Source organism: Astyanax mexicanus, chromosome 3 (assembly GCF_023375975.1).
Source record: "Astyanax mexicanus isolate ESR-SI-001 chromosome 3, AstMex3_surface, whole genome shotgun sequence".
Classification (NCBI taxonomy): domain Eukaryota; kingdom Metazoa; phylum Chordata; class Actinopteri; order Characiformes; family Acestrorhamphidae; genus Astyanax; species Astyanax mexicanus.
The window spans coordinates 32896319-32924176 of NC_064410.1; the positions used below are offsets into that span (position 1 = coordinate 32896319).

Below are 27858 nucleotides of genomic sequence, written 5' to 3' on the forward strand. Positions count from 1 at the left end.
GTTTGTAATATAAAAGTGTATGTGTTCGAAACTATGATAAAATAAAACATATTTAGGTGTTAATATATGTGTTATATTATGTGCTTAGTATGATTTAGAACATTCATATTGCCATGAAAATCCCCTGTAAAAAAACTATATGGCATAAAATAATATAAAATATCTAGCTTAGCCTACTTATCAGCATATGTATTCCACTTGTATTAATATATAAGAAATATTATGCAATTCAGTTTAATTTAATTAATTTATTTTTCGAAACATTTAGTTTTATATATAAAACAAATAAATAAATAAAAGTCCTTCTAAAACAACAGGTGACTTAATCGACCAATCACAGCGTTGGAAACTGACCACCAATCACACAGCCGTTTTTTAGGTAGTTAGCGGAGGAGAGGTGCGCATGCGTAGTCTGTTCAGTAGCGTAGAGCTAACGCACGTTAGAGGTAAGTTAGCAATCAACTCTCTCTCTTTTAATTATATATAGATTTATAAAATGATTGATACAAAATAATAGAGCTGCAGTATAATTAATGTACGATACTTACAAACATTTTTGTATAGTTCATTGATCTCACTGCATTGTTTATTTAGTGTCTCACGCTGAAGTTACTGCTAGCATGCTAACGCTAGGTAGCTATAGGTTAGTCGTCTCCGTGGTTTGTGTGGTATTGTGCCCGCGTGGATCTCATAATCTCGTTTTAAAAAAAATTAAACTTTGATGGATTAATCATTGATTAATTGTGTTTTCTTTTTGCAGATGGATCCACAGAAAGATATGCAGCCCCCCAAACAGCAGCCCATGATCTATATCTGCGGAGGTAACTTAACTAAGTTAACTAGCTAGCTAACACGTGTCTCTTGTTTCTGTCGGGGAATATGAGATATAGGGATGGACAATATGATTATGATTATATTTTATGTTACTATAAATTCCGTAGTAGTGTCCCTTTTGTTAGCGTATTTCCAGCCAACATTCCCAGCCTATTTCCCTAGTTAGACTTCTCATACGGGCTCTACATGGGTTTTCTGCGTTGTAATTTTAGGACCCTTACTAGCATAAATAATACCAGATTTGTAACAAAAGTCATTGATCCAGAATATCATGATACTTATAATGCATGCCAAATATCTTCATATATCCAAAATTTAAAGAAAAGATACTGGACAGATAAAATCGTTTTCAAGTAGATATATAATGGGAAATGAGAAGTGTGAATTTTTCTTTTTGCTAAAAACAGCAAAAAAAAGTACTACCCTGATGTGATATGGTTTGATATGTTAGGTTATAATATTGTTCACGATATTCAAAAATGTTAGTGATATCACATACGATTCAATATGGCACACCCTTACTCCCAACTAAACATTAAATAGAACTGTCGCACCTTTTTCTTTCTCTCCATTGCAGTTTTGCATGCCATATGAATACAAGTTACATTCATCTATATGCGGCGGTCGCTTCCTCAGATACAGTGACCACTTGCGCACTACATTTAGGCTCCTTTGTCTGTCTCAGTGACTTTAGGAGTTACGCTTTGGTGCAAAAGGATTATTTAAGCTCTGCCTGGGCTTAAACCCTACAGTGTTTCTGCCCTTCAAGAGTTTTAAGCACAAATAAGCAACGCACAGTTTGGCACACATAGTACCTGCAATACAGATTCTAAAGCTATGCTATATTCAAAAACTGCACATAGTAATAAATTTACATTTATATGTACATTTGAGTGTCTGCTTTTCTCTCCATCATCAAGATTTACTGATACTGGAATTAAAATATAATGCTCAGTAAAATTCTGCATTCTAACAATGTTATTAGCCATATAATCTTCAACTACTCCACAGAGACGTAAATGAATAAATGTCAAAGTAATGCATTTTTCTAAAATTATTAACCCAGATGTTGGGAGTTGATTTATTTTAGAGCATTAAGTGTAGCTGTGCATTTTTATATAAACATCTGCTTAAATCTGCAAATACTTTTGTATTATGAAAAAACATAATCACAGTTTAACAATACAGTAAACAGTAATTTGACAGTGGTTGGTCTATATGTGAAAAACATACTCTACTCCAGTACTTTTTTGCGCCTATATTGGTTGCTGATGCATTATTTGCTAATGCTGTAATGGAAAAAAAACACAATTATTAAATGACATACTTTTAAATGACACTCAACTCCTTTACCTTAATCGAAGATAAATAGGCACCTTCTGCCCACACTATTTTGATTTAATATATTAAATGGTAAATTAGTTTTTTTTACATATTTATTTATTACTGCTTTGATATTGTCTGCAACAAGGTAATGTCACTCTTTGTATTGGCTCCAAAAAATGTCCTTGCATGAGCAATTTCGAGTAAACTTATACAATCATATTTTGTTTGTTTTACAGAATGTCACACAGAGAATGAGATTAAAGCCAGAGACCCCATCAGATGCCGAGAGTGTGGCTACAGAATCATGTACAAGAAGAGGACAAAGAGATGTATCCTTTCTGGGAAATCCCTAAGTTCTTGTGCTTGTGCACTGATGAATAACATCGCTATTAGTCAGGCCAGGGTGGTTTCTGGATGTAGTGATCCCTTAGGCTGCACTACTTTAGGCTCCTTTGTCTGTGTCTGTGACTGTAGGAGTTACGTTATAGTGCAAAAGCACTCCTAAAACTCTTTCTGGGTTTTGACTATTTTGTGTCTCTGCCTAAGAGTTTTAGACACAGAGTATATAGGTCATTTAGGACACTATGTGGATCACACAGTTGCGTGTTGCATCCAGTATTGCAATTGAATGTATTAAATGAAAGTGTTGCTAGGGGCAACAGTGTGCTGTTTGTGAAGTGCCTTCTATGTTTAGGTGAGGGGGGAGGGGCAGGGACATTTAGAGTTTAGATCAAAGAAAAGGAGTGTTTTGTTCCCATGAGCACTTTTTTTTTTTTTTTTTTCCGGGAATATATAAGGCACTTCCATTTAGATTATTATTATTATTATTACTATTACTATTATTATTATAATTTATATGTTTATGTGCATGCAGGGACGTCCTCTACTGGTGTGAAGTCTTATTTCCTTAACTCCAGCTTTCAGTGGTTGTGTTCGATGCACGATGAGCTGGAAACTGTCCTTCTGAACAGACTGTGAATAGGTTTTTTTTTTTTTTTTTTTTTTTTTTGGAAACTCAAATTTTCCTCACCATTTTAAATGGAACATGTAAATACGTGCATATAGTTTGATTGTTAGAAATAGAAATACAGCTTTGTTTATAAAAAAAAGTCTTTGTGTGGTTCTTTGTTGGTGGTTTTAAGTTATTCCTTACTCCTTTTTGACTGAAGATTTCTTTTTCTTGGTACTGCATTAAAAAATAAAGCAATGTTGAGTTTATATTTTGGGACTGTGTATTGGCAAAAACATGCTCATACAGTATGCATCACAACATGAGGTTTACAATTCCATATAATGTGATGCTTACAGAAAGGAATCATATTTAGCAAATCTGAGTAACAAAGTTGTTTTTTTGTCATTATCATATTCCAAGACTAAGTACAGTACTGCTTGTAGTGGTTGGGGTTTAAACACAACACCATCAGTCTGCCACCAATCTTTACCTGTAAACTAATAATGAAAAACCCATACAGCATTGCAAGACTGCTTTGAGATCAAAATGTTCCACACACTGCTGTTCTCTATATTATGTACTGTACAAGAAGGGATGCTTCATGGGAATGCTTTAGTAAATGGATGAAAAACATTCCACTATTGAAACAAAATAACCTTTTTTGAGTTGTAAATTGCTTTTTAAAAATCCATGTCTGTGGTTTTCTTACACTGTGACATTTCTCAGTTAAATGAATAAAAGTTAATCTTATGGGTAGACCTAAGGCTTATTTGGACCTGATTAGTTTTAAGATAAAATAGTAGCTAGCTACAAAATGTTGCTTCAAGAAACAGTAACAAAGCTTTTTAAGCAGGTTTGTTTACTAGCTTAATTTAACTTACTACAAAACCTCAGAGTACACTGATTTTGGAAACATCACACTAGACCTGGCTGTAAGACATAATAAAAAAACTGAATGTCTCAATGATATTCTATGAATATCAATTATATTCTAAGATTTTGAGATGCACTTATTGTCACCATACCAAAATAATTGCCCAAGTGGCAAAATGTATTTATTTATTTATTCGTTTATTTGCTTAAATCATCTCATGATGCTGGATGGTCAACTGTGGTCTTAAACCTTTTACTCGTTTACTTTTTTTTATATTGCAAAGTTATTTAGTCTTATTATTATTAAGTCTTATTAGATTTTTTTTTCGATATTTAGTCTTTATTTTAACTAGGAACTAGCAAAACTAGCAAAAATGGTAATTTTAGGAAACTTATTTTAAGCGATTATTTTATGAAGGTGTTTAAAAACCTGTTATAGTTGACTGCACTACAATAAAAAATATTAATAAAAATAAACATTATTATTAATATCCATATACAGCTAGATTTGTTTTGTTAAACATGAAAAACATTTTTTTGGTTAAATATTTTATTTGTTTAATACTGATGTTCTCTACAGTTGAATATAACAGAAGATTAAGTGATATGGGGGTTCCCTGAATGCTGTTTTTTGCAGTGTGTGAGAAAGAGGGCGAGAGAGAGAGAGAAAGATATAGTGGTGTTTTCCGGCTCTGCAACACACCGCATTACTGCAGTTCCTCCTCCGGCTCCTCCTCCTGTTCAGCGTCACGCGCTGCTGAGCGGCTCTCCCTCTCTCTCTCAGTCCGCAGAGAGGAGCAGGCGGAGCGGCAGGATGAGCGGCGCAGCGGCGCGGAGTGAGAGATAGAGAGAGAGTGGGAGCTGCTGACTCGGCTCTGGAGGGGAGATACAGCCGGACATGGGGAACGCTCAGAAAAAAGAGGGAGGGTCCCAACACTCCCGACCCGGGACCCCCGGCTCCAACTGGAGCTCCAGGTCACAGAGTTCTCCCGGGACTAAGCCTGAGGTTAATGGGACTCATCCTGTGGAGAGGCGGGTGGGGGAGGAGAGCCGGGGCATTAGTCCTGCAGAGAGCAGCGGGACGGGGGCAGAAAACTGTAACCTGGACGCTCCAGCCGGAGCCCTGCCCCCTCCCCTCGCCCGGCTGAAGAACGAGGGAAATCTGCTCTTCAAAAACGGCCAGTTTGGAGACGCGCTGGGGAAATACACACAGGCTATAGAGGGCTGCGAGACAGCAGGTGAAGTATATCAGCTCAGCCGCACTGTAACACTGTAAATACAGGGCATTAACCGGGTACACAGAGGCTTAAACACCGCTTTTATAACGAGTCTTACATTTAAACTGATATCCTAAGAAAAATCAGCTGTCACAGAAAATTGTAACGTAAAGTAACTGAAGAAAAATGTAAAATAATTTTATTACAAGTCATTGTGAAGCAATGAAGCAAACTGTATTGTATTGTATTGTAGTTTTCCAAATATTGACCCATTTATCAAAAATTGTCACAATCTCAAATCAATTTCTGACATAAAATATTTGACTTAATACATTAAAATAGTGTATATATTTTTTTGTATACAAGTAAGAAAAAAATATGTTTCAAAATATTAAAGTGTCACACAAAAACGCTTTATGTGGATTTTTTTCACTGATATTTATTCTTTTTAAACTGATATGCTAACAAAAAAACAGCTGTCACAAAAAAAATAAGTCCAGAAAATGGTAATGTAAATAAAAATGTAAAATTATTTTATTACAAGTAATTGTGAAGCACTCATTGTATTGTATTGTATTGTAGTACTCCAAATATCAATCAAATCATTTTTTGACATAACATCATATGACTTTGAACCAATTCAAATTTCATTTATGTCAGAAAAGTGGAAAATGAAAAATCAATAAAAAGAAAACTCACATACAGTGTTTTTGTGACAGTGACTGTATTTAATATTTTTAAACATAATATTTTCTTAACTGTATACAGAATATTATATCTACAGTATTAATATAGATTTGTATTGAAGACTAAATGTTATTCATGTAAAATGTTAACTTTAATTTAACACAGTAGGTGTGTAACCAATATATCAATAGTCTATATTACTCAAAAACTCTTATACCGCTTTATAGACAAGCTTAGTACTATTTTACATACAGTAATGTTTTAAATATATATTTTTTTTATAATAAGAGCAGTACGTTTGAAATATGTCCATTACAGTGATCTCTCCTGCACACACTTGTACAGACATGGTTTAAATAACGCCCTCGCCTGCAGTGTTTTTTCTCTTTAGAGTGTATTTATACTGAGCTTGAGGAGTGTGTAACTGTGTATTGTGTAAGCAGTGTACACAGTGTATGTAAGAGGTTATGTACTGAGTCATCCAGGAGAAACTGTAGTTGATCTGAGTGCTCGAGTGTTTTTAGCTCTACTGTTCGAGCTGATAGAATCAGCTGGAAGGTTCTAAATAGTCTCTTTTTTTTAACAGAAGTGCCGTATGATTCTAATATTAGTGTAATATGAGTCTAAAAGGAGTGTGTGTATGTGGAAATGGTCTTTAACGGAAGTGACGCAGGCACTGAGGCCTTTAAAGGACTGTGTGTAATTTTCAGGGTGTGTTTAAAAGTGATTAGGAACCAGGTTGGGGCTGTTGCAGTTTGGGACAGAATATGTCCTTGTTTCTAACCCATTGTGTTGCAACTCACAATGAGTGTGTGTGTGTGTGTGTCCTCACTTCCTGTCACCTCTCACCATAGTGACAATAACAGAGCTTCCCCATAGAGACTTCCCGTGCAGAAAACACACAAACTGTATTTGTTAAATTTCATCAATATTTTTTCTTTATTAATGAAACCAAATGCATCCGTATTCTTTCTTTTAATTATTTTTTTCTATTATTATGTTAGGAATAAGAAAAATATTTTGAAATGTTTTTCTAAATGAAACACAATGCATTTGAAAGGTTACACTCTACCAAAAGGCTGACAAATAACAGTACTTACTGAATTAATAAACATTGTTAAATGATTAAGTAATGTCTCAACTGATTATTAATTCTGTTTTCTTTGCAGGTATTGACAGTCCTGAAGATGTGTGTATTTTGTACTCAAATAGAGCAGCTTGTTACCTCAAAGATGGAAATTGTACAGACTGCATTCAGGATTGCACCAGGTTAGACACCACATACACACAAACACACACACACACACAGCCTATACTGCAACTAGAGCTTTAAGAAGAAGGAGCAAAAAAACATTCTGTTTTTAAGTAGAAATAACATTATGCCACCTTAAAGTTTTAATTACTAGAGAGGTTTGAATGTTGTTGTAATTAAATTGTTGCTGTCGATAGTAAACGTCTTCTTTTCTTGTGAAACAAACATGAAATGTTTAGATTTTAATATTTCAAAGTTAGAAAATTGTAATGTAGGGGAGCCCGAGTGGTCCAGTGGGCTAAGTGCTGCCACTATGATCAGGAGATTGTCAGTTCGAATCCTGTTCATGCAGCTTGCCATCAGCTACCGGAGCCCTGAGAGAGCACAATTGGCCTCGCTCTCTCTGAGTGGGTAGATGGTGCTCTCTCCCCACATCACTCCAAAGGGTGATGTTGCTCAGCACAAGGCGTCAGTGAGCTGATGTATCAGAGCCGAGTCGCTGCGCTTTCCTCCAAGCTAGCTGTGATGCTACTCTGCAATGTTGCATCAGCAGCAGCTCGAAAAGAAGCAGTGGCTGACTTCACATGTATCAGGGGAGCCATGTGCTAGTCTTCACCCTCCTTGTGTTTGAGCATTAATAGTGATAGGGGGAGTCCTAATGAGTGGGTTGGGTAATTGGCTTTGTAAATGGGGGAAAACATGGGATAAAAAAAGAAAATAAAATTTTAATGTGGAGGAACTTGTATTGACTTGTATAAAATAGAAATCAGTTGCACTGGCTATAAATAAAAAACGTAAAAATGTAAAAATCTAAAAGTGTAACAATTCCGGTTATTTTACCAGATATAATTTGATTTGAATTTATGCAAGACATAAAATATTACCAAAACCTGACTTTAAATACATTTTTATAGACCTGCAACCAATGTAACAATAAAAACAAATCATATTAAATAATTTCATTTTTACTCATAAAAAGTAAAAGAAGTTATTGAAATAAAATCAAATTTGAATATCAAGATCTGTCTGTTGCACTTAAAAACTAAAGATGCAAAACTGTAGAGTAAAACTGTTAGAGCTTGCAGAGTTTGGATTTTGCATACAGTAGATGTAAATGCTGCTTGAGAAACACAGCCCTTCTGTTCTCACCCCTGTCAGTTCAGTAGGAGTGTAAAGTGTAGCTATAACTGCAGGGAAAGGCTTGTGATTGTGAGTGAGAGATTAGCACACAACACAATTATCCGAGCTAAAAAGAGCTTCACCTCCAGACTGTCTACTGTCATTAAGAGCTTCTACACCAGAGACACAGAGTGAACAGGGGTGTTACATAACAGAATACAGGGAATAAATATATTACAGAAATAAACATTTAATTAGCGTATAGAGTATATAAATTGTGTGAAATAGAGTATATAAACATCAAAATACATTCTTTACAGTTCACACCCCTCAAACTGCTAATATATATATATATATATATATATATATATATATATATATATATATATATATATATATATATACATATACATATATACATATATATGCGCACTGGATTGACAATAATAAATATATATATATATATATATATATATATATATATATATATATATATATATATATATATATATATATATATATATATATATATATTTATATATACATTTGTCTTTTCAACCTGCAGACTTTTAGCTTGGTAAATTTATCTGTCCTGAGTGTCCTGAGTGTGTGTTTTAAATTAGGTACAGGAGAGATAATCAGAAGTCCATTTACATATACCAGCCTTAAAGGTATCAGGTGTTTAATTCTAAAGGATAAAAAAGCAAGTTTAAAGTTTTGTCAGACCAATTAATTTAGCTTTTATACACAGCCTCTGTTTCTAATAGGGTGGGCGATATGGCCCTAAAATAATATGCAGATTTTTCATGGTATTTTTGCGATAACGATAGTCTTGGTGATACGATACACTGTACACTACTGCATGGAACTACATGGAAATTCAATTTTATTGAATTCTAGTAGCTTTTTAATGGGAAATGAGAACAGTGTGTATTTTTCTTTTGCTAAAAAAAAAACAAAAACAGCAAAAAGTAGTACCCTGCTGTGATAATAAGGGGTGGGTGATATGGCACGAGATTTCAGGTTATAATATAATTCACGATATTCAAAAATGTTGATGACATTATTGTGTACAATACGATATGGCACACCCCTAGTAGCTAATTTACAATAATATGCAACAGTTTCAGTTCCTAATGCACAGTTATAATAATGTGTCCTGTGCTAAGTAACACTGCATACTGCAGAAATCACAGCTTATAAACCCTATTTGTAACTGTGAAAGGTCTTTCAGTTCATGTAGTTTGATTTATGTTCTTTGCAGAAGGCAAAGTATAGAGTTCTGTTAGTTCAGATAGTTGCATTCAGAGTTTTAAAAGTCTGACTCCAGTGTCTCTGTTACACTTCTGTAATGATTATGATGCTGCACAGTGCTTCTCCTCCTCAATCCTACTTAAACTTTCATTCAGTTTCACAGCATTTACTTGAATTTCCTGTCCCACACACATATGAGTAGTTCTCTAAAAGAGATGTATTTGGTCCAGATCCTCCAGATTTAATTTTGACTTCCACAGTTCCCCTGAACTGCTATAACCTTTATAATCATCTAATAGGTTTCTGCTGTGTTATGATCATTGGTTCTGTTTAGTTTTAGATCTTAAGACAGATGCTTAGATAAATTCTTGGTTGCTGAGTGTTTGCACAAGATTTCAGCGGTCAAAGAATGAATAAACCTTGGAAATATAGTTTAAATGTTTGGTAGAATTTGCATTAGAATTTGCTAAAAATTTGATTTATATTTGATTAGCTACAAACTGGATTATTTACTGATTTTTAATAAGAAACAGCAACAAAAAAAGTAAGAAAATGTGTAATTTGACCAAGGGTGCAGAAATTTATGCAGAAGATTGTATATGTGAGTACGTAAAATTAAACTTAAAAAAAGAATAATGTTATACAAACATAAATGTTTGCAGTGCAGTGTGCAGTGTTTATGAATGGACATTGCTTGCTAATCCATGTGGCTGAGGTCACTGCAGGACCCATCTGTATTGGTCATGTGCTCACAGATTAGTTCTGATCCCTCTCTTTCTCTCTCTCTCCCTCATCCTATTAAAATCCAGAGCCCTGGAGCTCTGCCCCTTTTCCCTGAAGCCCCTCCTGCGCAGAGCCATGGCCTATGAGTCGCTGGAACGCTACAGAAAGGCCTATGTGGATTACAAAACTGTCCTGCAGATAGATGTCAGTGTACAAGCAGCTCATGACAGTATCCACAGGTAATCTTATGACCAACAGGACACACATGCACTTTATAGTTCAACCAGGAATAACATATTACACAAAGTACACAATCCTTGTTCACTAGAATTTTACTAACATTTTTACAGTTTATAAGCTTATAATGTATACATTCTTGATTTTATATTTAATACAATTTAATACAATACCAAGCATGCATTGCACATATGCCATACAGCCTTTGTACATTTCTGTGGAGCTAATGGCTAGATAAGTTTGAATCTTCGAACAAAAGAGCACAGTTAATTATTGGTATTTTACATCTAACAGTAAAGTGTACATTGTTTGTACACTATGCACAAAAAATGTCATAACCCTAACAGTAGTGCTATATTTACTATATAGAGAACAGGGCACAGTTTCAAACACAGCTGTTATCTCCCAACATTAGTTTATCAATTCTTCTTCGAGTACATACCCAATAGGTTAAACTAACGAAGCAAACCGTAGACTGGACACCAAACATGTCCTGGCTTATTAACAACATCTAGGTTAGAGAGAAAGGGGAAATACAGTTAACGTGAATTTGTTTTTTTTTTCAAAACTATGGCAAAGTCAAAAAGTACAGCAAGTCATCAGTTGGCAGTTGACAGTGTTTAGAAAAATGAACAAATCAACCAAATGAACCAGTGTTAATTGGGGAAAACATTCTAGACCCTTTTAAAAAGCCACAAGACTGAGCAGCACACCAACCACACAGCTGCTTTTGATGTTCCTTTGGTTGTTTTGATTCACAGAACACAAATTATTATACAGGAAATGTGGGCCTATAAAAGCCAAGTGCTTATTAGCAGGAGCAAAATGCTTAGGCTAGGCTGTTCTGAGTAAATGAATCTTGGATAAAGTGCTGTACCTCATCAGGATCACGAAGATGCTGATCGAGCAGGACGGTCCAGACTGGAGAGAGCAACTTCCGGAGATTCCTGTGGTTCCACTGTCTGCGCAGCAGCATCGCAGGGACGAGCCAAGTGCTGAGGTTCTTCAGGCCAGAGCGGCCAGAGCAGAGCAGGAGAAAGGTCTGTCATAGCAGCACACAATCAATCACATGATAAAATCAGAATTAAATTAAGTCCATTTGACAATAGGACCACTGGTGGCAAATCTGGCATTCTACTGCATCCCTTTTTCTCTTTCATCTTTTGGCTCTGAGTTTTTTCTTTTTTTTTACATTTTAATCTGCAGTACTGAGCTGCTTTTGGAAAATTATGTGTATACGCACTGATATTTCTAGGTATATCAATATTTACCCGAATACTAACAAACACTGCATGCTACAGTGTTGTTCTGTCAACATAAGCTAGCTGGCTGGGAGAGGAGTGTCTGAGGACCTGTATGTTCTGTATCTGTACTTTGAGTATTGACTATTGAATGATTGTTTTAACATGGTTCATTCAGAGAAGCTCATTAGAGTGGAGTGCAGCTTCTCTCAGCAGTTCATCAGCTTTATTAGAGCAGGGCGCTGCTGCCCTCAGAGCAGCAGATGCAATATACAATTAAGGAACGGCTGTACTCTAAAACAGTGTAGCAACATTTCACTAATATATTCTATAAGGCCTCTAGCCATTTTAATTACAACTTACACTGCAGTTTTAGGTTTACATTAGAGTTGCTTTAAGTTTTTTTCCATATATACTTCTTTTACTGTACTCAATACTCCTCTGTAGGGTGTTAATTCTTTACTTTAAGACTGTTCTCATTTGTTGAGCACTCACTTTCTATGTGCCAGTTCTGCTTTTTAAGTTTGTGTTTACATTTGAAACAGACTTGAATGATGGTTTTATAGTTGCCTGTTTTAGATTACTGAAGACTCATTTACGCTCTACAATAAATACGGACAAGGGGAGCCTTTTTTCCATATTCTGTGTCCATATTTGTGCACACACTTTAAAATAAATTGTGGGGGCAATGCAGCAAACAGTTTAAGCAAAAAAAAATATCACTTCTATATGGACATGACAAAGAAGAGGTTCTGACAGAAAAGAGATAAATGGTAGTTTAACTCTGTTTACAGCTGCCTCTTTTGTCTTTTTTTGTATAAACAACTTGCTTGTTGTTTAAAAATGCTTATCCCTGAACTGCCGTAATGGATGTATTGCTTAACATCTTATCCAATGTAAATAACGCATAGGGTACATAGGCTATGATGGTTGCGACGTTTAAAAAATTGTAAATGAGCCTTAAGATTATATTATGTACAGTAATTTTCGGGCTATCGAGCACACATGAATGTAGAATTAAAAAAAAAAAGTTCTACTTGAAAAAATAATTTGTACACATACAGGCCGCACCTGACTATACGCCACAGTTGTCCATGTTATAACATCACATATTTACAGAGAAAGGTGTTACAGAAATTTAATTAAATAGACTACGTACACTGTTGTGCTGAATTTCGACTCCCCGGCAGAATGTAACTCCCCTTCGTGTGCACGTGCATCATGTAAACATGCGGGCACTAGATGTTACACACACGCTGCCGGTTATAATGTTTTGGGAAATTATTTCATCCAAGTCTTTCACTCAGCTTTAAGAGGCACGATTCACTCTGACGTCCAGTAGCTGCAAATGCTTAATTGTCCTGACGAGCCCTGAATTAATGTACACACTTCTCTCTCCTAAAAAAAAACAGTTTATTTGAGTGAAAAAGCACTTTTGTTTTTTGTTTCCACAGTAAGCTTAAATTTTCAATGTTTTAATTAAACTGGCGTGTTTTGGTGGCATGAAGCTTGTTAGCCCATATAAAAAAAATAAAAAATAAATTGTTGCCTCACCGCTATATAAGCTGCACTGTTCAAAGCATGTGTAAAATGTAGCGGCTTATAGTCCGGAAATTATGGTATGTTTATTACACAGAGTCATTTAGAGCCATCAAACTGGGCAGAACACATTCTTACTCGCTCTCAGCTGTAGTCTGCTGTATCTGCCTATCTGTTCTTATTTTTCCAGCTGCTCAGATTTAGATTTAGAATTCTCTCTTAATGCAGTTTCTTTTTTATTCTCTGATGAATTATTTAGTTGTGGCTATTTTACACCTCTTAGAGTAGTTGAGACAAAAGCATTTGATCATCTGATAGCTGTTTGAGTTGTAATATTTAGACCCTTAAGAGTTCTCTTACCAGGACTTCACAAAAAAAGGAATATTACTATTTACGTTAAATTACAATGACCCAGCATTACATTTTACCAACATCTTGTTTCTACACCCACTGTCCATTTTTTTCAGCACAGTTGCTTATATAAGTATAATTTGTATTTGTATAATTACAGACTGTAGACTGAATATTTTCTAATATCCTCCTTTCACCCTGTACTTCAGTGGTCAGGACCCCACAGGACTTTCAAAGAGCAGGTATGAGTGGTGTTTCATTCTCAGCACTCCATTGACTGCACTGACACCGTGGTGGTGTTTCGTGTGTGTTGTGCTGACAGGAGTGGATGTGGTGAAACAGAGTGAAAAAAGGATAATGAAGTACGCAGAGAAACAGATACAAGACTATAGGTTGTAATTATCAAACTACAAAGTGTTCCTATATGCTCAGTGCAGCTGAATACATGCATAATAGCTGTACAATCAAGGACATAATGTTATGCTTGATCTGTGTACACTCAAATATTTCTCTCACTTATAATAAATTAAATTAATTAAACTTGAACAGCACAATTCATTTCTTCTCTTGGCATATCTCACCTTAAGAAAGCTGGGGCAGACATTATCCACCTCCAAAGCCCCCAGAGCTGAAATGCTTAAGTAGCTTGCTCAAAGGCTGAGAAGTTGGAGCTCGCTGACACAGGCTTTGTACCCACAACCATGTGAACGATAACCCAGCTCAAGCTTTCGCATAGTAAAGCAGGGGTGGTTCTCATTTGCTCATTTGCAGCTCTGAAGGATGCTAGGTAGGACCAAAGTCCATAAGACTGCAGTCGTAGCAACAAGCCTTGCTTGAAGGAGGAACTTAGAAACTTTAAGCTAAGTCTGACTGAGACTGAGACTTTGTAGGAGATGACTCCTTAAAAATACAGAGATCATACATTCATAGTCTTAAGGCTGGATAAAAAAAAACATACAGTATCCTTTCATACAGACGTCCACTATTGAGCCTTTTGCTCCCTCTCCCAGCTGTAAGGAGGATTACAGGTTAAAGGTGCGTTATCTCTGGTCTTTCCGATTGTATGCCTGGTTAAGATTACATAAGCGTGATAACACAGAGCAGAGGAACAGAACATTCTCTGAGGTGCTTCCCTCTAATCCGTGCTTTAGTGCACGTTTTAGATAACAGTGTGTCATGCAGTGTCAGAAACCATATAATTAATTTTATTAGAGACTACTAAACAACTCTACCCAGTTTCAGGATGAGTGTGTGATGATCTATGTACAGTGTTAATTAGTAGGATGGAAGTTGTTGGATTTGTTACTTGTAAGCTACATTAGCCTCATTATCTTTAACTTGAGTCACCAAACATGAATTGGCTAATCTGCATCATTTTGGATGAAAGGTGGAAAATTGAAATACGATTTATGCCAAACTATTACTGTATTTTTCGCATTATAAGGTGCACCGGAATATCAATAAACTATCTATTTTTAAACTTAATTTAGCTTAGCTAAGATAAGTAATCAAAACTGTAATACTAAGATAAGTAATCAAAACTGTAAAAAAAACATTTCACAAAAGTCAAAGGAGTGCTGGATGTAAATCTACACAGATTCCTCTCCTGAAAACTAAAGGGCTTCCGTTTCTTTACAATGAGCTTAGCTAGCGGTAATACTAATACTGCTCCAGCAGTGATATCCGGGGTAAGCAGCAGGCTACAGTTAGATATACTCACCTCTAAATGGCCAAAGAGCTAGTGCTTAGCGCGGTTAGCGTGTAAGGCTAATACTGCTCCAGCCCCAGTGCTGGAGAACTAAACTTAAACTCCTTTATAATGCTGTATTTCAGCGGAGTGGCTTTACTGCTCCTTACAACCTGACTGATAAAATTAATTCATACATAATGCCAACCGGATTATAAGATTGACGATTTTTGGGAAAATTTAAAGGATTTTAAGTGCACCTTTTAGTGCGAAAAATACAGTACTTTGAATTTGGATATTCTTAACTGACATTAACCTATATGAGCTATATTTATTTATTTTTTCATTTCCTTCAGCCTTTCATATAACATTTAAGGTTAGTAAAGCAGTCATAATGAATCCTATTAGAAGTCTCCTCATTCATTACGGTTAAACAGGCTGCCTTTATAAAAACTAGTGTGCCTTTAACTCTTTGCCATCTTTATTAAGAAAATCAACTATGAAAAAATTGCCTTTTTGTACATGTATTGGGGGCAATTGTATTAACAATAAGCGTTTGTTTATTTCAAGACCGCTTTTTTAAAATGTACATTTCTATAAAATATTTCAAATGACACTTAAAGAACCATTAAGGATTTTATTTTTTGTAGTGACTTGTAACATGATCAGGATGTATCACCAGATATTAAGGAAAAATGCGTTCAAGCACTGGCAGCTCTTGTCAGCAGAGCTTCATCCAGTATTTTTTTTTTATTTTTTTATTTGAGCTGTGTGAAATGTCATGGAAATCTATGTTGGATACATCCCTCCAAATCTGTCCACTTCCTTACCCCAGTCCCATTTCCACACCCCGTGTTGCCAGATTTAGACAGCAGCATGAAAACTATTTTTCTGCTAAACAGGTAATCATGGGCATGCAGCTTGCCATCAGCTGCTGGAGCCCCGAGAGAGCACAATTGGCCTTGCTCTTTTCTGGGTGGGTAGATGGCGCTCTCTCCCCACATCACTCCAAAAAGGGTAATGTCAATCAGCACAAGGCATGTGTGAGCTGATGTATCAGAACCGAGTCGCTGCACTTTCCTCCAAGCTCTACTAAAAAGCTGCACAGAACATTAATAGTAGTCCAGTATATGTAAGCAAGAATTATAGTAAATTGTAGTTTAAATGAGGAGGAGAATGTAATAGAATGAGGAGCAATTGGATAGATAGATGGATGGGTGAAAAGATGTTTAATCCCTGTATTCAAGTCTTTACAGTTAGGAGTCTTGCCGACAGACTCTTATTGGTGTAAAATGGTATACTAGCACTTATTTTAAAAATACATTTAGTATTGAGTGGTAAATTATATCCATTCATTTATAGGATTCTTTCGTCAGTTTTCATTGTAATAAGCCGAGCATCTGGCAGGTGTTCAGTATGACTCACCTGATGCATGACCTTTTCCTGTATGAATTGGTCTCATCTTTACTTTGCACGAACAGTTGAAACAGACCGAGGCCTTCAAACCAGTTTACAAACACACACACACACACATGTGCACCCCCCCGCACGGCTGGCTGTGTTTGTCAGCACAGCAATGTCTGTCAGCTGAATCTTTTATGTGGAAGTGTAATTGAAGCGGCTGGGGTTCGTAATGGAACAGGGCGGCTCAGGTGTCCGCTTGGCTTCAGCAGGGAAGTCGTACATGACTGACTGTGCAGTCGGGAGGCTGTGGAGTTCAGCTGCTCGTGCTTATCTCATATTTACACTGGGGAGTGTGTGTGCAGTCTGTCAGAGGGGATTATGTCAGACTGTGTGAGAAAGTGTCACTAGCAGAACAAGGGGTGGACATAGAGCTGGGCGATATGGGAAAAAATCTTATCACGATATAGTTTTCCATATCAGTCGATATCGATATGTATCACGATATAAATCAAATCACTTTGTGTCACACTTAAAGGTTTGTTTTTATTAGTGAGAGAATAAGGGAGTGATGGAAGTTTTATCACAATATTTTTTTCTGTATCTCCATAATTATTAGGGCTGGCCCGAATAGCATTTTTTGAGCTCCGGATATTTGGCAGTAATTGGTAGCGAATATTCCAATATTAGTTTTTAAAAAAAACAAATTAATCATGAACGCGAGCCAGAACCCGAGCTTGAACGTCAGCCTGACTCAGGCGCTGCATGAACTCGGGCTTTTTTCCAATTTTTTCCAATTTTCCATGACTGAAAAAAAAACTTGGGCTATAAGCTCAATATTAAATATTTCGTTTGTTTAGAAATTATTTTATATTCTTAAACCATGTTAAATTATATTAGATTAGTAGGGCTGGCCCGAATAGCGTTTTTTGAGCTCAGAATATTGGGCACTGATTGGCAGCCAATATTGGAATATTTGTTTTTAAAAAGACGGATTAAAAACTGATTAAAGTAAAACAAAAATTGCAACTCGGCCCCTTTAATTCACCACAAAGTTTTCCAAGACCCAGCCGGAAAAAAAAAGATTTCCCACCTTTTCCTCAGCTGGGTCGGGCTCAAAAAATGATTTGTGATAGGCTGTTTTTTGGTTTGTTTGTTTAAGCACTTAGGCTTTTGTACTGCTGCAGTGCAATATTTAGATTTTATATTCTGAAATTCGTTAGGTTTTATTTCTTTTAGCATTTTGAACTTTTTTTCCAATTTCAAATTTATTTTTTTCTGTTCGTTATGTTCTATCGGTCCTTGCGTTTTTTGTAGTTGAAGTTGAATTTAATATTGAAGTTCAATATTTCTAATTTATATTTTGAAATTCGTTAGATTATATTTATTATTGTATTTTGAGCTCACTTTAGTTGGTTATTTTCCAAATTCATATCTATTTTTCTGTTATTATTAAATGTTATTAGCTTATTAGCTTAGCTTGTCATTTAGCATACAGAACTTCTCACGGATTTTTAATGAATGTTGATTTATTAATTTAAAAGCTGTACCTTATTAAAAGTATTTTAAGCCAGACAGACACTGTGTGATTTTTTAATGAGTTTATCTGCACTTTTAAATGGTTTGTCCTGTAGGAAACGCACACGATTTGTATGCTGACACTGTTGTCTGACTGAGGAGCTGCTTTCCGTCAAATGCAGCCTGTAGGCAGGAAAAAATCCAGCCAGAACCGACCATATCATGAGCCAGTTTTAAAGCCAGTAATTTAGTAGAGCATTAAACTACAAATCTGAGATGTACCTGCTGTACTTCTTAATCTCTGCCCCCAAAACGGTCCATTAACTTGCTTGACAGACGCGTCAAATCCCCCGCGAGCACGCGCGGCGCACAGCGCACCGATTAATTCATGCGTTGAGCTTTAAACGCGCAGCTGAGCTGTAATTGGGGAAATATCACAAAAATCACAGTGTGATTTGTTACATTAAAAAAAAGACCATTTTCTTCCGCCTAATCTGAGAGGAAAGCGGTGTTCTCGACCGGCCCGAGTTCATGCAGCGCCTGAGTCAGGCTGGCGTTCAAGCTCGGGTTCGGGCTCGCGTTCAGGCAGATAATCTAAATGATAAATGATTTTGTGTTTTTGCACTTGGGCCATAAGCTCAATATTAAAAAGTTCGTTTGTTTAGAAATTATTTTATATCCTTAAACCATGTTAAATTATATTAGATTAGAGGAAAGTCATTTAGACATCATTCTTAAGGTGTTTTTGTCCTGTTACCGCTCCGCAAAAAAACCTCTTCCTTTAATCCGCGCCCCACATACACATTTTTGCAGCACCTGCCCCGAGGTCCTAATATAAATTGAATTAATTACATTTAGTGCTTAAAATTTACTTAAAATTTATTTAAAACGTGCTGAACAGTGCGGCCGTTTATTCCCAAAGTCCAAACACTATGGTTGTTTGCGTGTGTCGGGCCATACTCCACTATTCTTTAGGGTTTTTTGTTGCATGCATGAGAATAACTATTACAATTTTCTTAACTATTTATTAATTTGCTCCAGCGTCTTCTGGATTGATTACACGTTGTGTTTTCGTTGTTTGCCGCGCCACTTAGACGGAAATGCAAATGAATGTTTATCGAATTCTATTGCACAGGCTTATCATCGTCATCGAGGGAAAAATTATCGCGAAACAAATCGATATCGTTATATCGCCCAGCACTAGGTGGACATCTTTACCAAGGTATAAAAGGCCCATTATGACTCGACAGACATAAAAGTTTATCACCAATACTGATTATAAACAGATAAAACATCAAAACAGCCAGCATAAAGCCTAGATGATAAAAAATGTAATTCCAGTAACATAAATAGAGGTGTCAGAATGAGTTATTTGGCTCCAGCCATGAAAGAATCACATTTTCATCCAATGGGATTTACAACCAATGGTATTAAAATATCCACAAAGTTTGTGTTATTTATCAGAGTTAACATATCACAACATAATCACTGGCAGAATCCCCACAGTGTATTGTCTCATCGACTCTATCTCCTGATTTTGCTTCAATCCCAGCATGCTCTTTGCCCTTCATTCTTCTTTGTTTGGGAATATTTTAATTAATTTATTAATGTTTGTGGTTCTACAAAGAACTACCTACAAAATATTATTTTTCTACTACATTAATTCCAAAAACTGTGTAAAATCTTTATTTAATGTGTTTCACGGGTGTAAAGTTGTAAAATGTCTGTTATATGTTCTAAATTTTATTTTGTGTGATTTGCAAATCATTGCATTCTGCTTTTATTTGCTATTGTTTACATTTTTCACTGTGTCTCCACTTTTGGGATTAAGGGTATATAAAGAAGCATTTCTCCAGGCAAAAACTATGTATGCACTTATATTGTTGTTTAATTTACACCTTAATCCTAAAAAACCTCTGCTTTAATTTACCGGTAATAAATATATCTTATATATATATATATCTTAAGGTTATTCAAATGGATGTACAGATATAGAGTGTAGTGCTTTACTACTATGACTGACAGGTGTCAAATTTTAGGTGAACAGCACAAAAAACTCACAAAAGTGTAAATAAAAAATCTAGATGCATGATGATATCAGAATCTGTAGATAATTATTTAAAATCTAATTGGTGATATATACTTATCAATTTCAGAAGAGCAGAATGTTTAGGTGATTAATATCAGAACCTTTTTTGTAACTTTGTAAATGATGGGATGGGTATACTCCCAGTTTCAAAACTTTACAATGTATTACCATCTGGAGAAATGTACATGAAAAATGTTTTTTGCATCCCTAAATAAACACATGAAACATGTTATAAAAAGCAAACATGCTATTTTAAATGTTCTTGGATATCAGTGTCCTGCTGTGCGTATTATTACTAGTACTATTTAATAATAATTTAGTTTGTATTTGTAGGTACATGTTGGTATCAGGTACTGCTGGACTTGCTGCACATCTCTGTGTCTCTGATATAAAGTCCTGGAGGTCTAAACAGCTGTTTCTGTATTTTCCTCCTACAGCTAGACAAGCGGAGGCTCGCTTCACTCTGCTGAAGCAGGAGGGCAACGACATGGTGAAGAAAGGCCAGTTTGAGAGCGCCATAGAAAAATACAGCGAGTGCCTCAAGATCAAATCCAGTGAGTGCTCCATCTACACCAACAGGTATTCTTCTGAAGATCTTTTTAATTGTAGCAGCTATTAGTTGTGAGGTTTGTGTTGAAGACATGTTTAATGTAGGGGATGAGATAGAATGTTTAGAAACTGAAGGGGTTGATGTACAAGCTACTGTATTTTTCGCACTATTGGGCGCACCAGATTATAAAGTGCACTGACAATTTTTGGATTGGGGTAGTAATGAAGAGATTATAAACTGTATAGGGGTTGTCATAAGGATTCTTTAAGATGTAGGGGTTGTAATGAAATGTTTACAAATTGTAGGGTTGTGATGAAGATATTCTAACCTGTAGGAGTGGTGGTGAAGGGTTTATAAGCTGTAGGGGTTATTATCAAATGTAGGAGTTGTGATGACTAGATTATAAACTCTAGGGGTTGTAATGAAACATTTATAAACTGAAGGGGATGTAATAAAACATTTATAAAAATGTAGGGTTTGTGATGAAATAGTTAAACTTTAGGGGTTGTAATGAAATATTAATAAAATGTAGGGGTTGTGATTAAATATTTATAACATGTAGGAGTTGTAATGGAATGCTTCTAAATTTTAAAGGTTGTGATTAAGAATTTAAATATTTAAATATATCAATCTATCCATACCTCTCTATTCTCATATCTCTCTCTCTCTATCCTTCCCTCATGCTCAATCTATCCATACCTCTATTCCTCTCTCTCTCTCTCTCTCTCTCTCTCTACCCTTCTCTTTCACTCAGTCTATTCATATCTCTATTCCTTTCTCTCTCTCTCTGTCTCTCTCTCTCTATCCTTCCCTCATACTCAGTATATCCATAATATATTCCTCTCTTTCTGTCCCCCTTCCTTTTCCATTCTCTCTTTACCTGGGGGTTGTGATTCATTATTAAACTCTATGAGTTGTGATAAAGACTTTGGAATTTGTAGATATTTCATAAGAAGTTTATAAACAGTTGTGATAAGTTTTAAACTATAATTTTAAATGTGATATGGGACATGCAGAAGACATTATACGGACAGTCAAACAGGCCTGTGTAGTTTTTTAAATTTTAAGTTTTGTACAACCACCACATTTGTCTAATTTCCTTTTTTTTTTTTAGAGTTCTTAAAACACAAATGGTAGCTGTAATGTTCCCTAAAAAAATACATCATAACACAATGCAATATTGATGATTATTACCCGCCTCTACCACTAATGCTGAACTTGACAAGAAAAGCAATGCTAACGTCAGCAGAGTGCAGACTGAGAGTAGTGCTGCTTGTGTGCTTTAGATTTCACTACACTCCAGACTAATTATAGAGCCTTAATGAAGCCTATAGAACAGCAGGTACTGCAGAACGGTGCTGTCACAGTTTTTGCTCTAAGCAGCCGTTTGAATGTGCTGAGAGTCAACACTGCTGAGAGGTCTGTTTCATGCCAGTATTCAGGATATACAGGCCTATGGCAACGGGCAATAATGCTCAGATTGTTACAGTGATACATTTCATTCATAGTTGTTTTAAAAAGGTGTATGAAGGGTTTGGTCACTACTTACAAATTAAATTGTTAAAAAATAAATTGTTAAAATTTAATAAAAGGTACTACAGTATTTGCTCTTCATGAATTTTATCAAATCAATATATGTATTTTGATGTTTATGCATACACACAAACACAGAAAACTGTGTAATAACCAGTCTTTTTTGAAAGTGCCTTAACTACTAACCTTAAAATGCCATAGCATAGTTTAATAAAATCTGATTCATTTTTTTGTCTGATCTCCAGGGCAATATGTTACCTCAGACTGGACCAATATGCAGAAGCCAAACAGGACTGTGACACTGCACTGCAGATGGAGCCAACAAATAAGAAGGCGTTTTACAGACGGGCTCTTGCACACAAGGGTCTAAAGGTGATTACGGTTTATAATATTAATATGATTATATCCCCAGACGGAAATGATGCAATAGAATATCTTGGGCATTGCACAGGATCAACTGGGGGGTTTGGTGGTGAGGTCTAAAAAAAAAAAAAAGAAAAAAAGAAAAGCATTCACTTTTCATGCAGCTTAACTGACAAACTTTGAATAAGCTAAGCTAAAGTTGTTCTAACTTCACATTCTTCACATCCCCTTCTTTTTTAACTTTCTTACATTCCACCTTAAATTATTTTAGCAGATACATTGTACTGCTGCAATGTACACAAGGTAACTGCTACACTATAAAAGTGGAACAAAATGTATACAAATTAGAAGCCATCTTCAGCCTTGTTTTAAAATAAAGACTAGCACAATGCTATCTGTCAAATATTTGACCATTATGAAGAAACAACAGCTCTTGACCTAGGCCACCTCTGGCAACCAGGGGGAGGCCTCGAGTCAATACTGGACAATGTTGTGAAAAGTAATCACATTCAATATTCAGGTAGAAGTATAGATACAAGGGTTAAAATACTTCTGTAGTTAAAGTATCAACTCAAACTTTTTACTCAAGTAAAAGTGTAAAAGTACTGCTTTCAAAACTACATAAAGTAAAACTAATGTAAGGGGGTAAAAATGCCATTAAGGACAAAAGCTTAGGCTGTGCCACAGGAGCCAATAGTGCACTACCCCCCCTTCCCAAAACACATTTTTCTTAAAGCCACAATGAATATGATGTTATTTTAAAATGGGTTATCTGTAAAAAGTACAGATAACTGTGAAAACGTGAGGAGTAGTAAAAAAAGGAGTACAAAAATTATGATCTAGTAAAGTATAGATAACCAAAACATTTACTTAAGTAAGGTAATTAAGTATTTGTACTATTTGTCAAAATATTTGACTGTTATGACGGGATGGGACAGAGACACTCCTTCCTCTGTGTCTGTGTGTAAAAGAAACACAGGAAAAAGCAGATACACAGCAATAGGTGTCTTAGGCTATATTTACATTGAGTCACATTGCTCAAATTCGATTTTTTGTTCAGATCAGATTTGGCTATCTTGACAAATGTAAGTGATCTGTATCTGTGTGTAATGTAAAAAAAATCTGTCCTTTCACATGCGCACATTGATACGAGTATAAATGTTGCTTTCTTTACCAACAACAAAAAAACAGCATATTTGAGAGACGACTTGTAGCTTTATAAAGGGAAATGGATGCATTAGCAGCTCATATGTGAAGCATATTTTGCTCAGGTCGAGGAGGTGAAAAAAGGCCAGGTGATTTGCTTCTGTTTTTTTTTTTGCACCTATAGCTGCGCATGTGTAAACGCAAAAAATGAATAAAAATGAATTCCGATTTGACTGTTTACATTTATATCGCATGTCCATGGATCAGATAAGTATCTGATTTATGAAAGTGACCCAAATCTAATTAAAAAAAAAAACTCTAATTTGGCACGTGCACGTACATATATATATACATATAATGTGTATATTTATATGTATATATAAATGTATATATAAATATTAAATTAATTTATAAGCCTTATTAGTATATATGTCTGTCTTTGTTTAAAAGCATAATATAAAGTATTTCAGCATGAAAGCTCATATTTGTAATGTGTGACAGCGTCCTGTATCATAACTATATCTCTGCTGTTAGTGTGAAAATCGGGTATAAATGGGTGGAGTTGTGATTATTATTATTATTATTTTACACCTTCCTCAGTGTAAATTATGCACTCTGTGTGCAGGGTTGCCTCCTCCAATATGGCGGCCACGCAGTCACGCCAGGAGGCAGGGTGTGCGGCATCTACTTATAAGATACCTTTGGCCGTTTCTCAATACACAAGTACACAAGGGTGTACTCCCGTACTTGGCAAGTACGGACTTCGGATCGCGAATGCGGACTCCCGAGGACGGGAGGAAGCGGGATGGTTGTTCTGTAATTGAAACAGCTGTGTACTTGATGTACTTGAAAGCGTTGTTCCGAAAACATAGGAGCACATTTTCACCTAGCCGCTTTCTTATCAAATAAACCACATATCTGAAGTCTAAACCTCTACATTCTCACCTAAAAATAACTTAAAACGTTGTTTTAGCACACAGCAGTACTGTTTTGAAAACGTACAGATGCTTACAGTTATGTACCTTCTCATCCTTCATTACGCTGATACTGCTGAGAGGTGCATTCTGGGTTATAGGGCTGTAAGAAGTTCACACAAGTCACCTTCCATGCATCCTTGATAAAGTGGGAGGAGCAAGAACACATCCGGGTATTAGTTGTGTACTTGGCAAACTGCGATCTTCTGAATTGGAACAGTACTTGGGCTGCGACTGATGACGTTTCACGAGTCCACAAGAACGCAGATTGAGAAACGGCCTATGTGTCTTATCCCTTATAAAGATGTCTGTCCAGGTGTTTGGTTTTGAGCTCGATTGGCTCCAGTACTGACCTGAGGCCTCCCCCTGGTGGCATGTACATGTACATGTTTTAGATTTCATGGTCCACTGGCAAATAATTCCACTCAGCAAACTCTAAACTGTTTTGTAGTCTTCTGAGAAGTTGGTCACTCCAGCTGCAGATCAGAATCACATTTGTTTTAGGCATCAAGAGAATGCCAGAGGGCGCTCTGCTACAACTGAACTAAAGAACAGCATTTAAACAGTCAACATTCAATCTATAAGAAAATAGATAAATAAACAGATATAGCTCAGTTGTGTAAAGTTGTAAATCTAAGCACCAGTCTTACAGTCTAGCTAGCAAATTACATAGTATAATAATATTCTGTGCTCTGAGGAGATGAACATTGTGATGTTGGGGTTAACCATTAACAGTTCTCTTCATGTGAAACATTTTGTTTTTTCAGGCTACAGTGCGCTACTTAATACTTAATGTTATAAGAAATTATAAAAGTAGACAGTGAGAGTCCATTTATAATTGAACCAGCATTATCATAGGGGTGTTCATTTTTCAGGGGCCCTCAATCAGTTCTGCTGTCTTTACCTGCTCTCTTCTTTACTTCACAATTCAATTCAATACAATTCCATTTGCCTGTTAAAAAAATAACCACTTCAGCAACCCAGTCATATTTTTCTGAAATAAGATTAAAAATGCTGTGTGTATGTTTTGATCTTATGCAGGATTATTTGTCTGCCAGCACTGACCTGCAGGAGGTCTTGCAGCTGGACCCAAATGTGCGGGAGGCTGAACAGGAGCTGCAGGAGGTTACGGTTTTACTGAGGGAGAGTCTACTGACTGCTCAGGGTAAAAACACACACATACACACATACACACATACACATCACTGCTGAAACAAAACATTCTGCGTAGAATTGAGCTTGTAGGTGGTTAAAGTTTAGGTGTTAAAGAGATTAGAGTTTGCTAAAGGCAAAATGCGAAACTTAATAAATCCTGGTGGATCCGGTATTATGATGTTCCATATCATTAGAATCTTTCTTATTGCTTAATATGCAGCTTAATAACATAAGCAATGATGGCCCTAATGATAGTCCGATGATGATGCACATATTTTTAGAAATATGTCCTCTGTGATTTTATTCCCTTCGGGAACGAGCATGTATGTGTTTTTCTCAGACGTCCTCTGAGTAAATTACAGGCTGAATTATCTACTGTTTTCCACTGAAATCTATGGTCATCCGGTAATTTAAGTCCCACATCTCTGATTTTAGCTATTTGTCCACTGCCACACTCCGTAATTACACTTCGCGTACGTGTTTTCACGGAGATTGACGTAAACACAACAGCGAGTGGAAATAGAGGAGCTACTGAACTGAAAGTCACGTGACAGAGAAAGCCCAAAAAACTCACTGGTCTTCTGTTTTTTTAAATTGCAGTCCGGATGAGTAGAAGTGTGAAATATTTTTCACAGACGTCCCCCTGAGAAACTAATCTTGTCCAGATAGGGCTTAAGTCTGGTCACATGACTGTAGTAGACAAAGATATGACTTATTTTCTTTGGGTACGTTTGTTTGTTTGTTTTTTCCAAAATATCATAATTGTGCATCTCTCACTGTGAGTGTGTGTTCATCTGCTATAAAAGCAATGCTGCATGGAATATTGACAGATGATGTTTCTGTTGAAACATATAGAGAAAACTAATAGCAAATACTACTCAGGCCTGTTTAACTACTAAATATCAGTGTTACATTTTAGCCCTATGGAAAACTTATTGGCCTCTTCTCTGTCCTTTAGGCTGATGGGGTTTGATGGAGATCTTGAATGTGATGGAAAACGGTGGGAAGAAGAAGCCATCCTCCATCAGAGCGAGATACGGTCAGTCCTCCACCAACAGCAGCAGTCAAGAAGGAGCTCCAGCCCACAGAGTATCCAGCTCAAAAGCAGAAAGGGATAAAACGAAGAAAAACCACAAGCAACATTTCATCTGCTAAAGCAGCACCAGGTTCCCCTGGAGAAGAACAAACTGCCAGTTCTCTTAAAGCAGCTGGTGAAAGCGTTTGGCCCCCAGACTCAGCCAGCTAGACTTCCCCGATTCATACAGTATAGATGCATGTTGATTTTGCCACCTGTTAACTGTTGCTTTGAATTAACTTTACTACAGAGTCCTGCTGGATCTGGCTGCATTTGGGACGTATGTTTGGAATGTTGGTCTGAAAGACGCACAGCAGCGTGTGTTTAAGACGTGCCTTCATCCGGAACCACCACTACAGGCCACTCAGAGTACCTCCAGTAACTCAAACTGACTTTGTTCTCTCAGGATCAGGGTTAATGCAGTGCTGGCAACCGCAGCAGCGCAGTGGATCATTTTACTCCTCATTTCACCGACACGCATCTCATGCTTCCAGATTAAAAAGTAAAAACATGGCAGGTGGTTCCCAGTGCGAGAAATGCTGTTTAATGTGGTTCAGCAGCAACAGAACAGCTCTGTAAATGTGTAAATGGGTCAGTTGTGGATTGGTTTAGAAGGTGTTTGAAATGCTGAATGTTGTCTTTTAGGATGTGAGTAGAATGTAAGAAATTCATTTCTGCTGTAAATTGTGCAATATCATAATAAAAGCTTTTTAAAGACTGATATCAATTGTGAATTTTTGGTGGTGAGTTATATGTCACTAT

At 36.2% G+C, this 27858-nt stretch overlaps 2 protein-coding genes across 2 annotated transcripts; both read left to right on the top strand.

Moving 5' to 3' along the window:
- Window positions 1–343: 343 nt before the first annotated feature.
- polr2k (RNA polymerase II, I and III subunit K) lies at window positions 344–3174 on the top strand. Its single transcript, XM_015608077.3, has 4 exons — window positions 344–446; window positions 761–821; window positions 2397–2489; window positions 3085–3174. The coding sequence occupies exons 2-4, from the start codon at window positions 761–763 to the stop codon at window positions 3105–3107; spliced, it is 177 nt and encodes a 58-aa protein (XP_015463563.1). The 5' UTR covers window positions 344–446; the 3' UTR covers window positions 3108–3174.
- A 1581-nt stretch (window positions 3175–4755) lies between these two features.
- Window positions 4756–27817, top strand: spag1a (sperm associated antigen 1a). Its single transcript, XM_007230816.4, has 8 exons — window positions 4756–5223; window positions 7059–7158; window positions 10324–10476; window positions 11360–11514; window positions 20738–20879; window positions 22629–22755; window positions 25908–26031; window positions 26980–27817. Exons 1-8 carry the CDS (start codon window positions 4884–4886, stop codon window positions 26982–26984), a joined length of 1146 nt encoding a protein of 381 aa, XP_007230878.2. The 5' UTR covers window positions 4756–4883; the 3' UTR covers window positions 26985–27817.
- The last annotated feature ends 41 nt before the right edge of the window (window positions 27818–27858 follow it).

What these genes read in the sequence shown, in the direction of transcription:
- spag1a (XM_007230816.4), top strand. Translation starts at nt 4,884, where the DNA reads ATGGGGAACGCTCAGAAAAAAGAGGGAGGGTCCCAACACTCCCGACCC. An exon ending in AGAGGGCTGCGAGACAGCAG is followed by an intron (nt 5,224 to 7,058) that starts GTGAAGTATATC and finishes TTTTCTTTGCAG; the next exon opens with GTATTGACAGTCCTGAAGAT. An exon ending in TGCATTCAGGATTGCACCAG is followed by an intron (nt 7,159 to 10,323) that starts GTTAGACACCAC and finishes ATTAAAATCCAG; the next exon opens with AGCCCTGGAGCTCTGCCCCT.
- polr2k (XM_015608077.3), top strand. Translation starts at nt 761, where the DNA reads ATGGATCCACAGAAAGATATGCAGCCCCCCAAACAGCAGCCCATGATC. An exon ending in CATGATCTATATCTGCGGAG is followed by an intron (nt 822 to 2,396) that starts GTAACTTAACTA and finishes TTTGTTTTACAG; the next exon opens with AATGTCACACAGAGAATGAG. An exon ending in CAAGAAGAGGACAAAGAGAT is followed by an intron (nt 2,490 to 3,084) that starts GTATCCTTTCTG and finishes TCCAGCTTTCAG; the next exon opens with TGGTTGTGTTCGATGCACGA.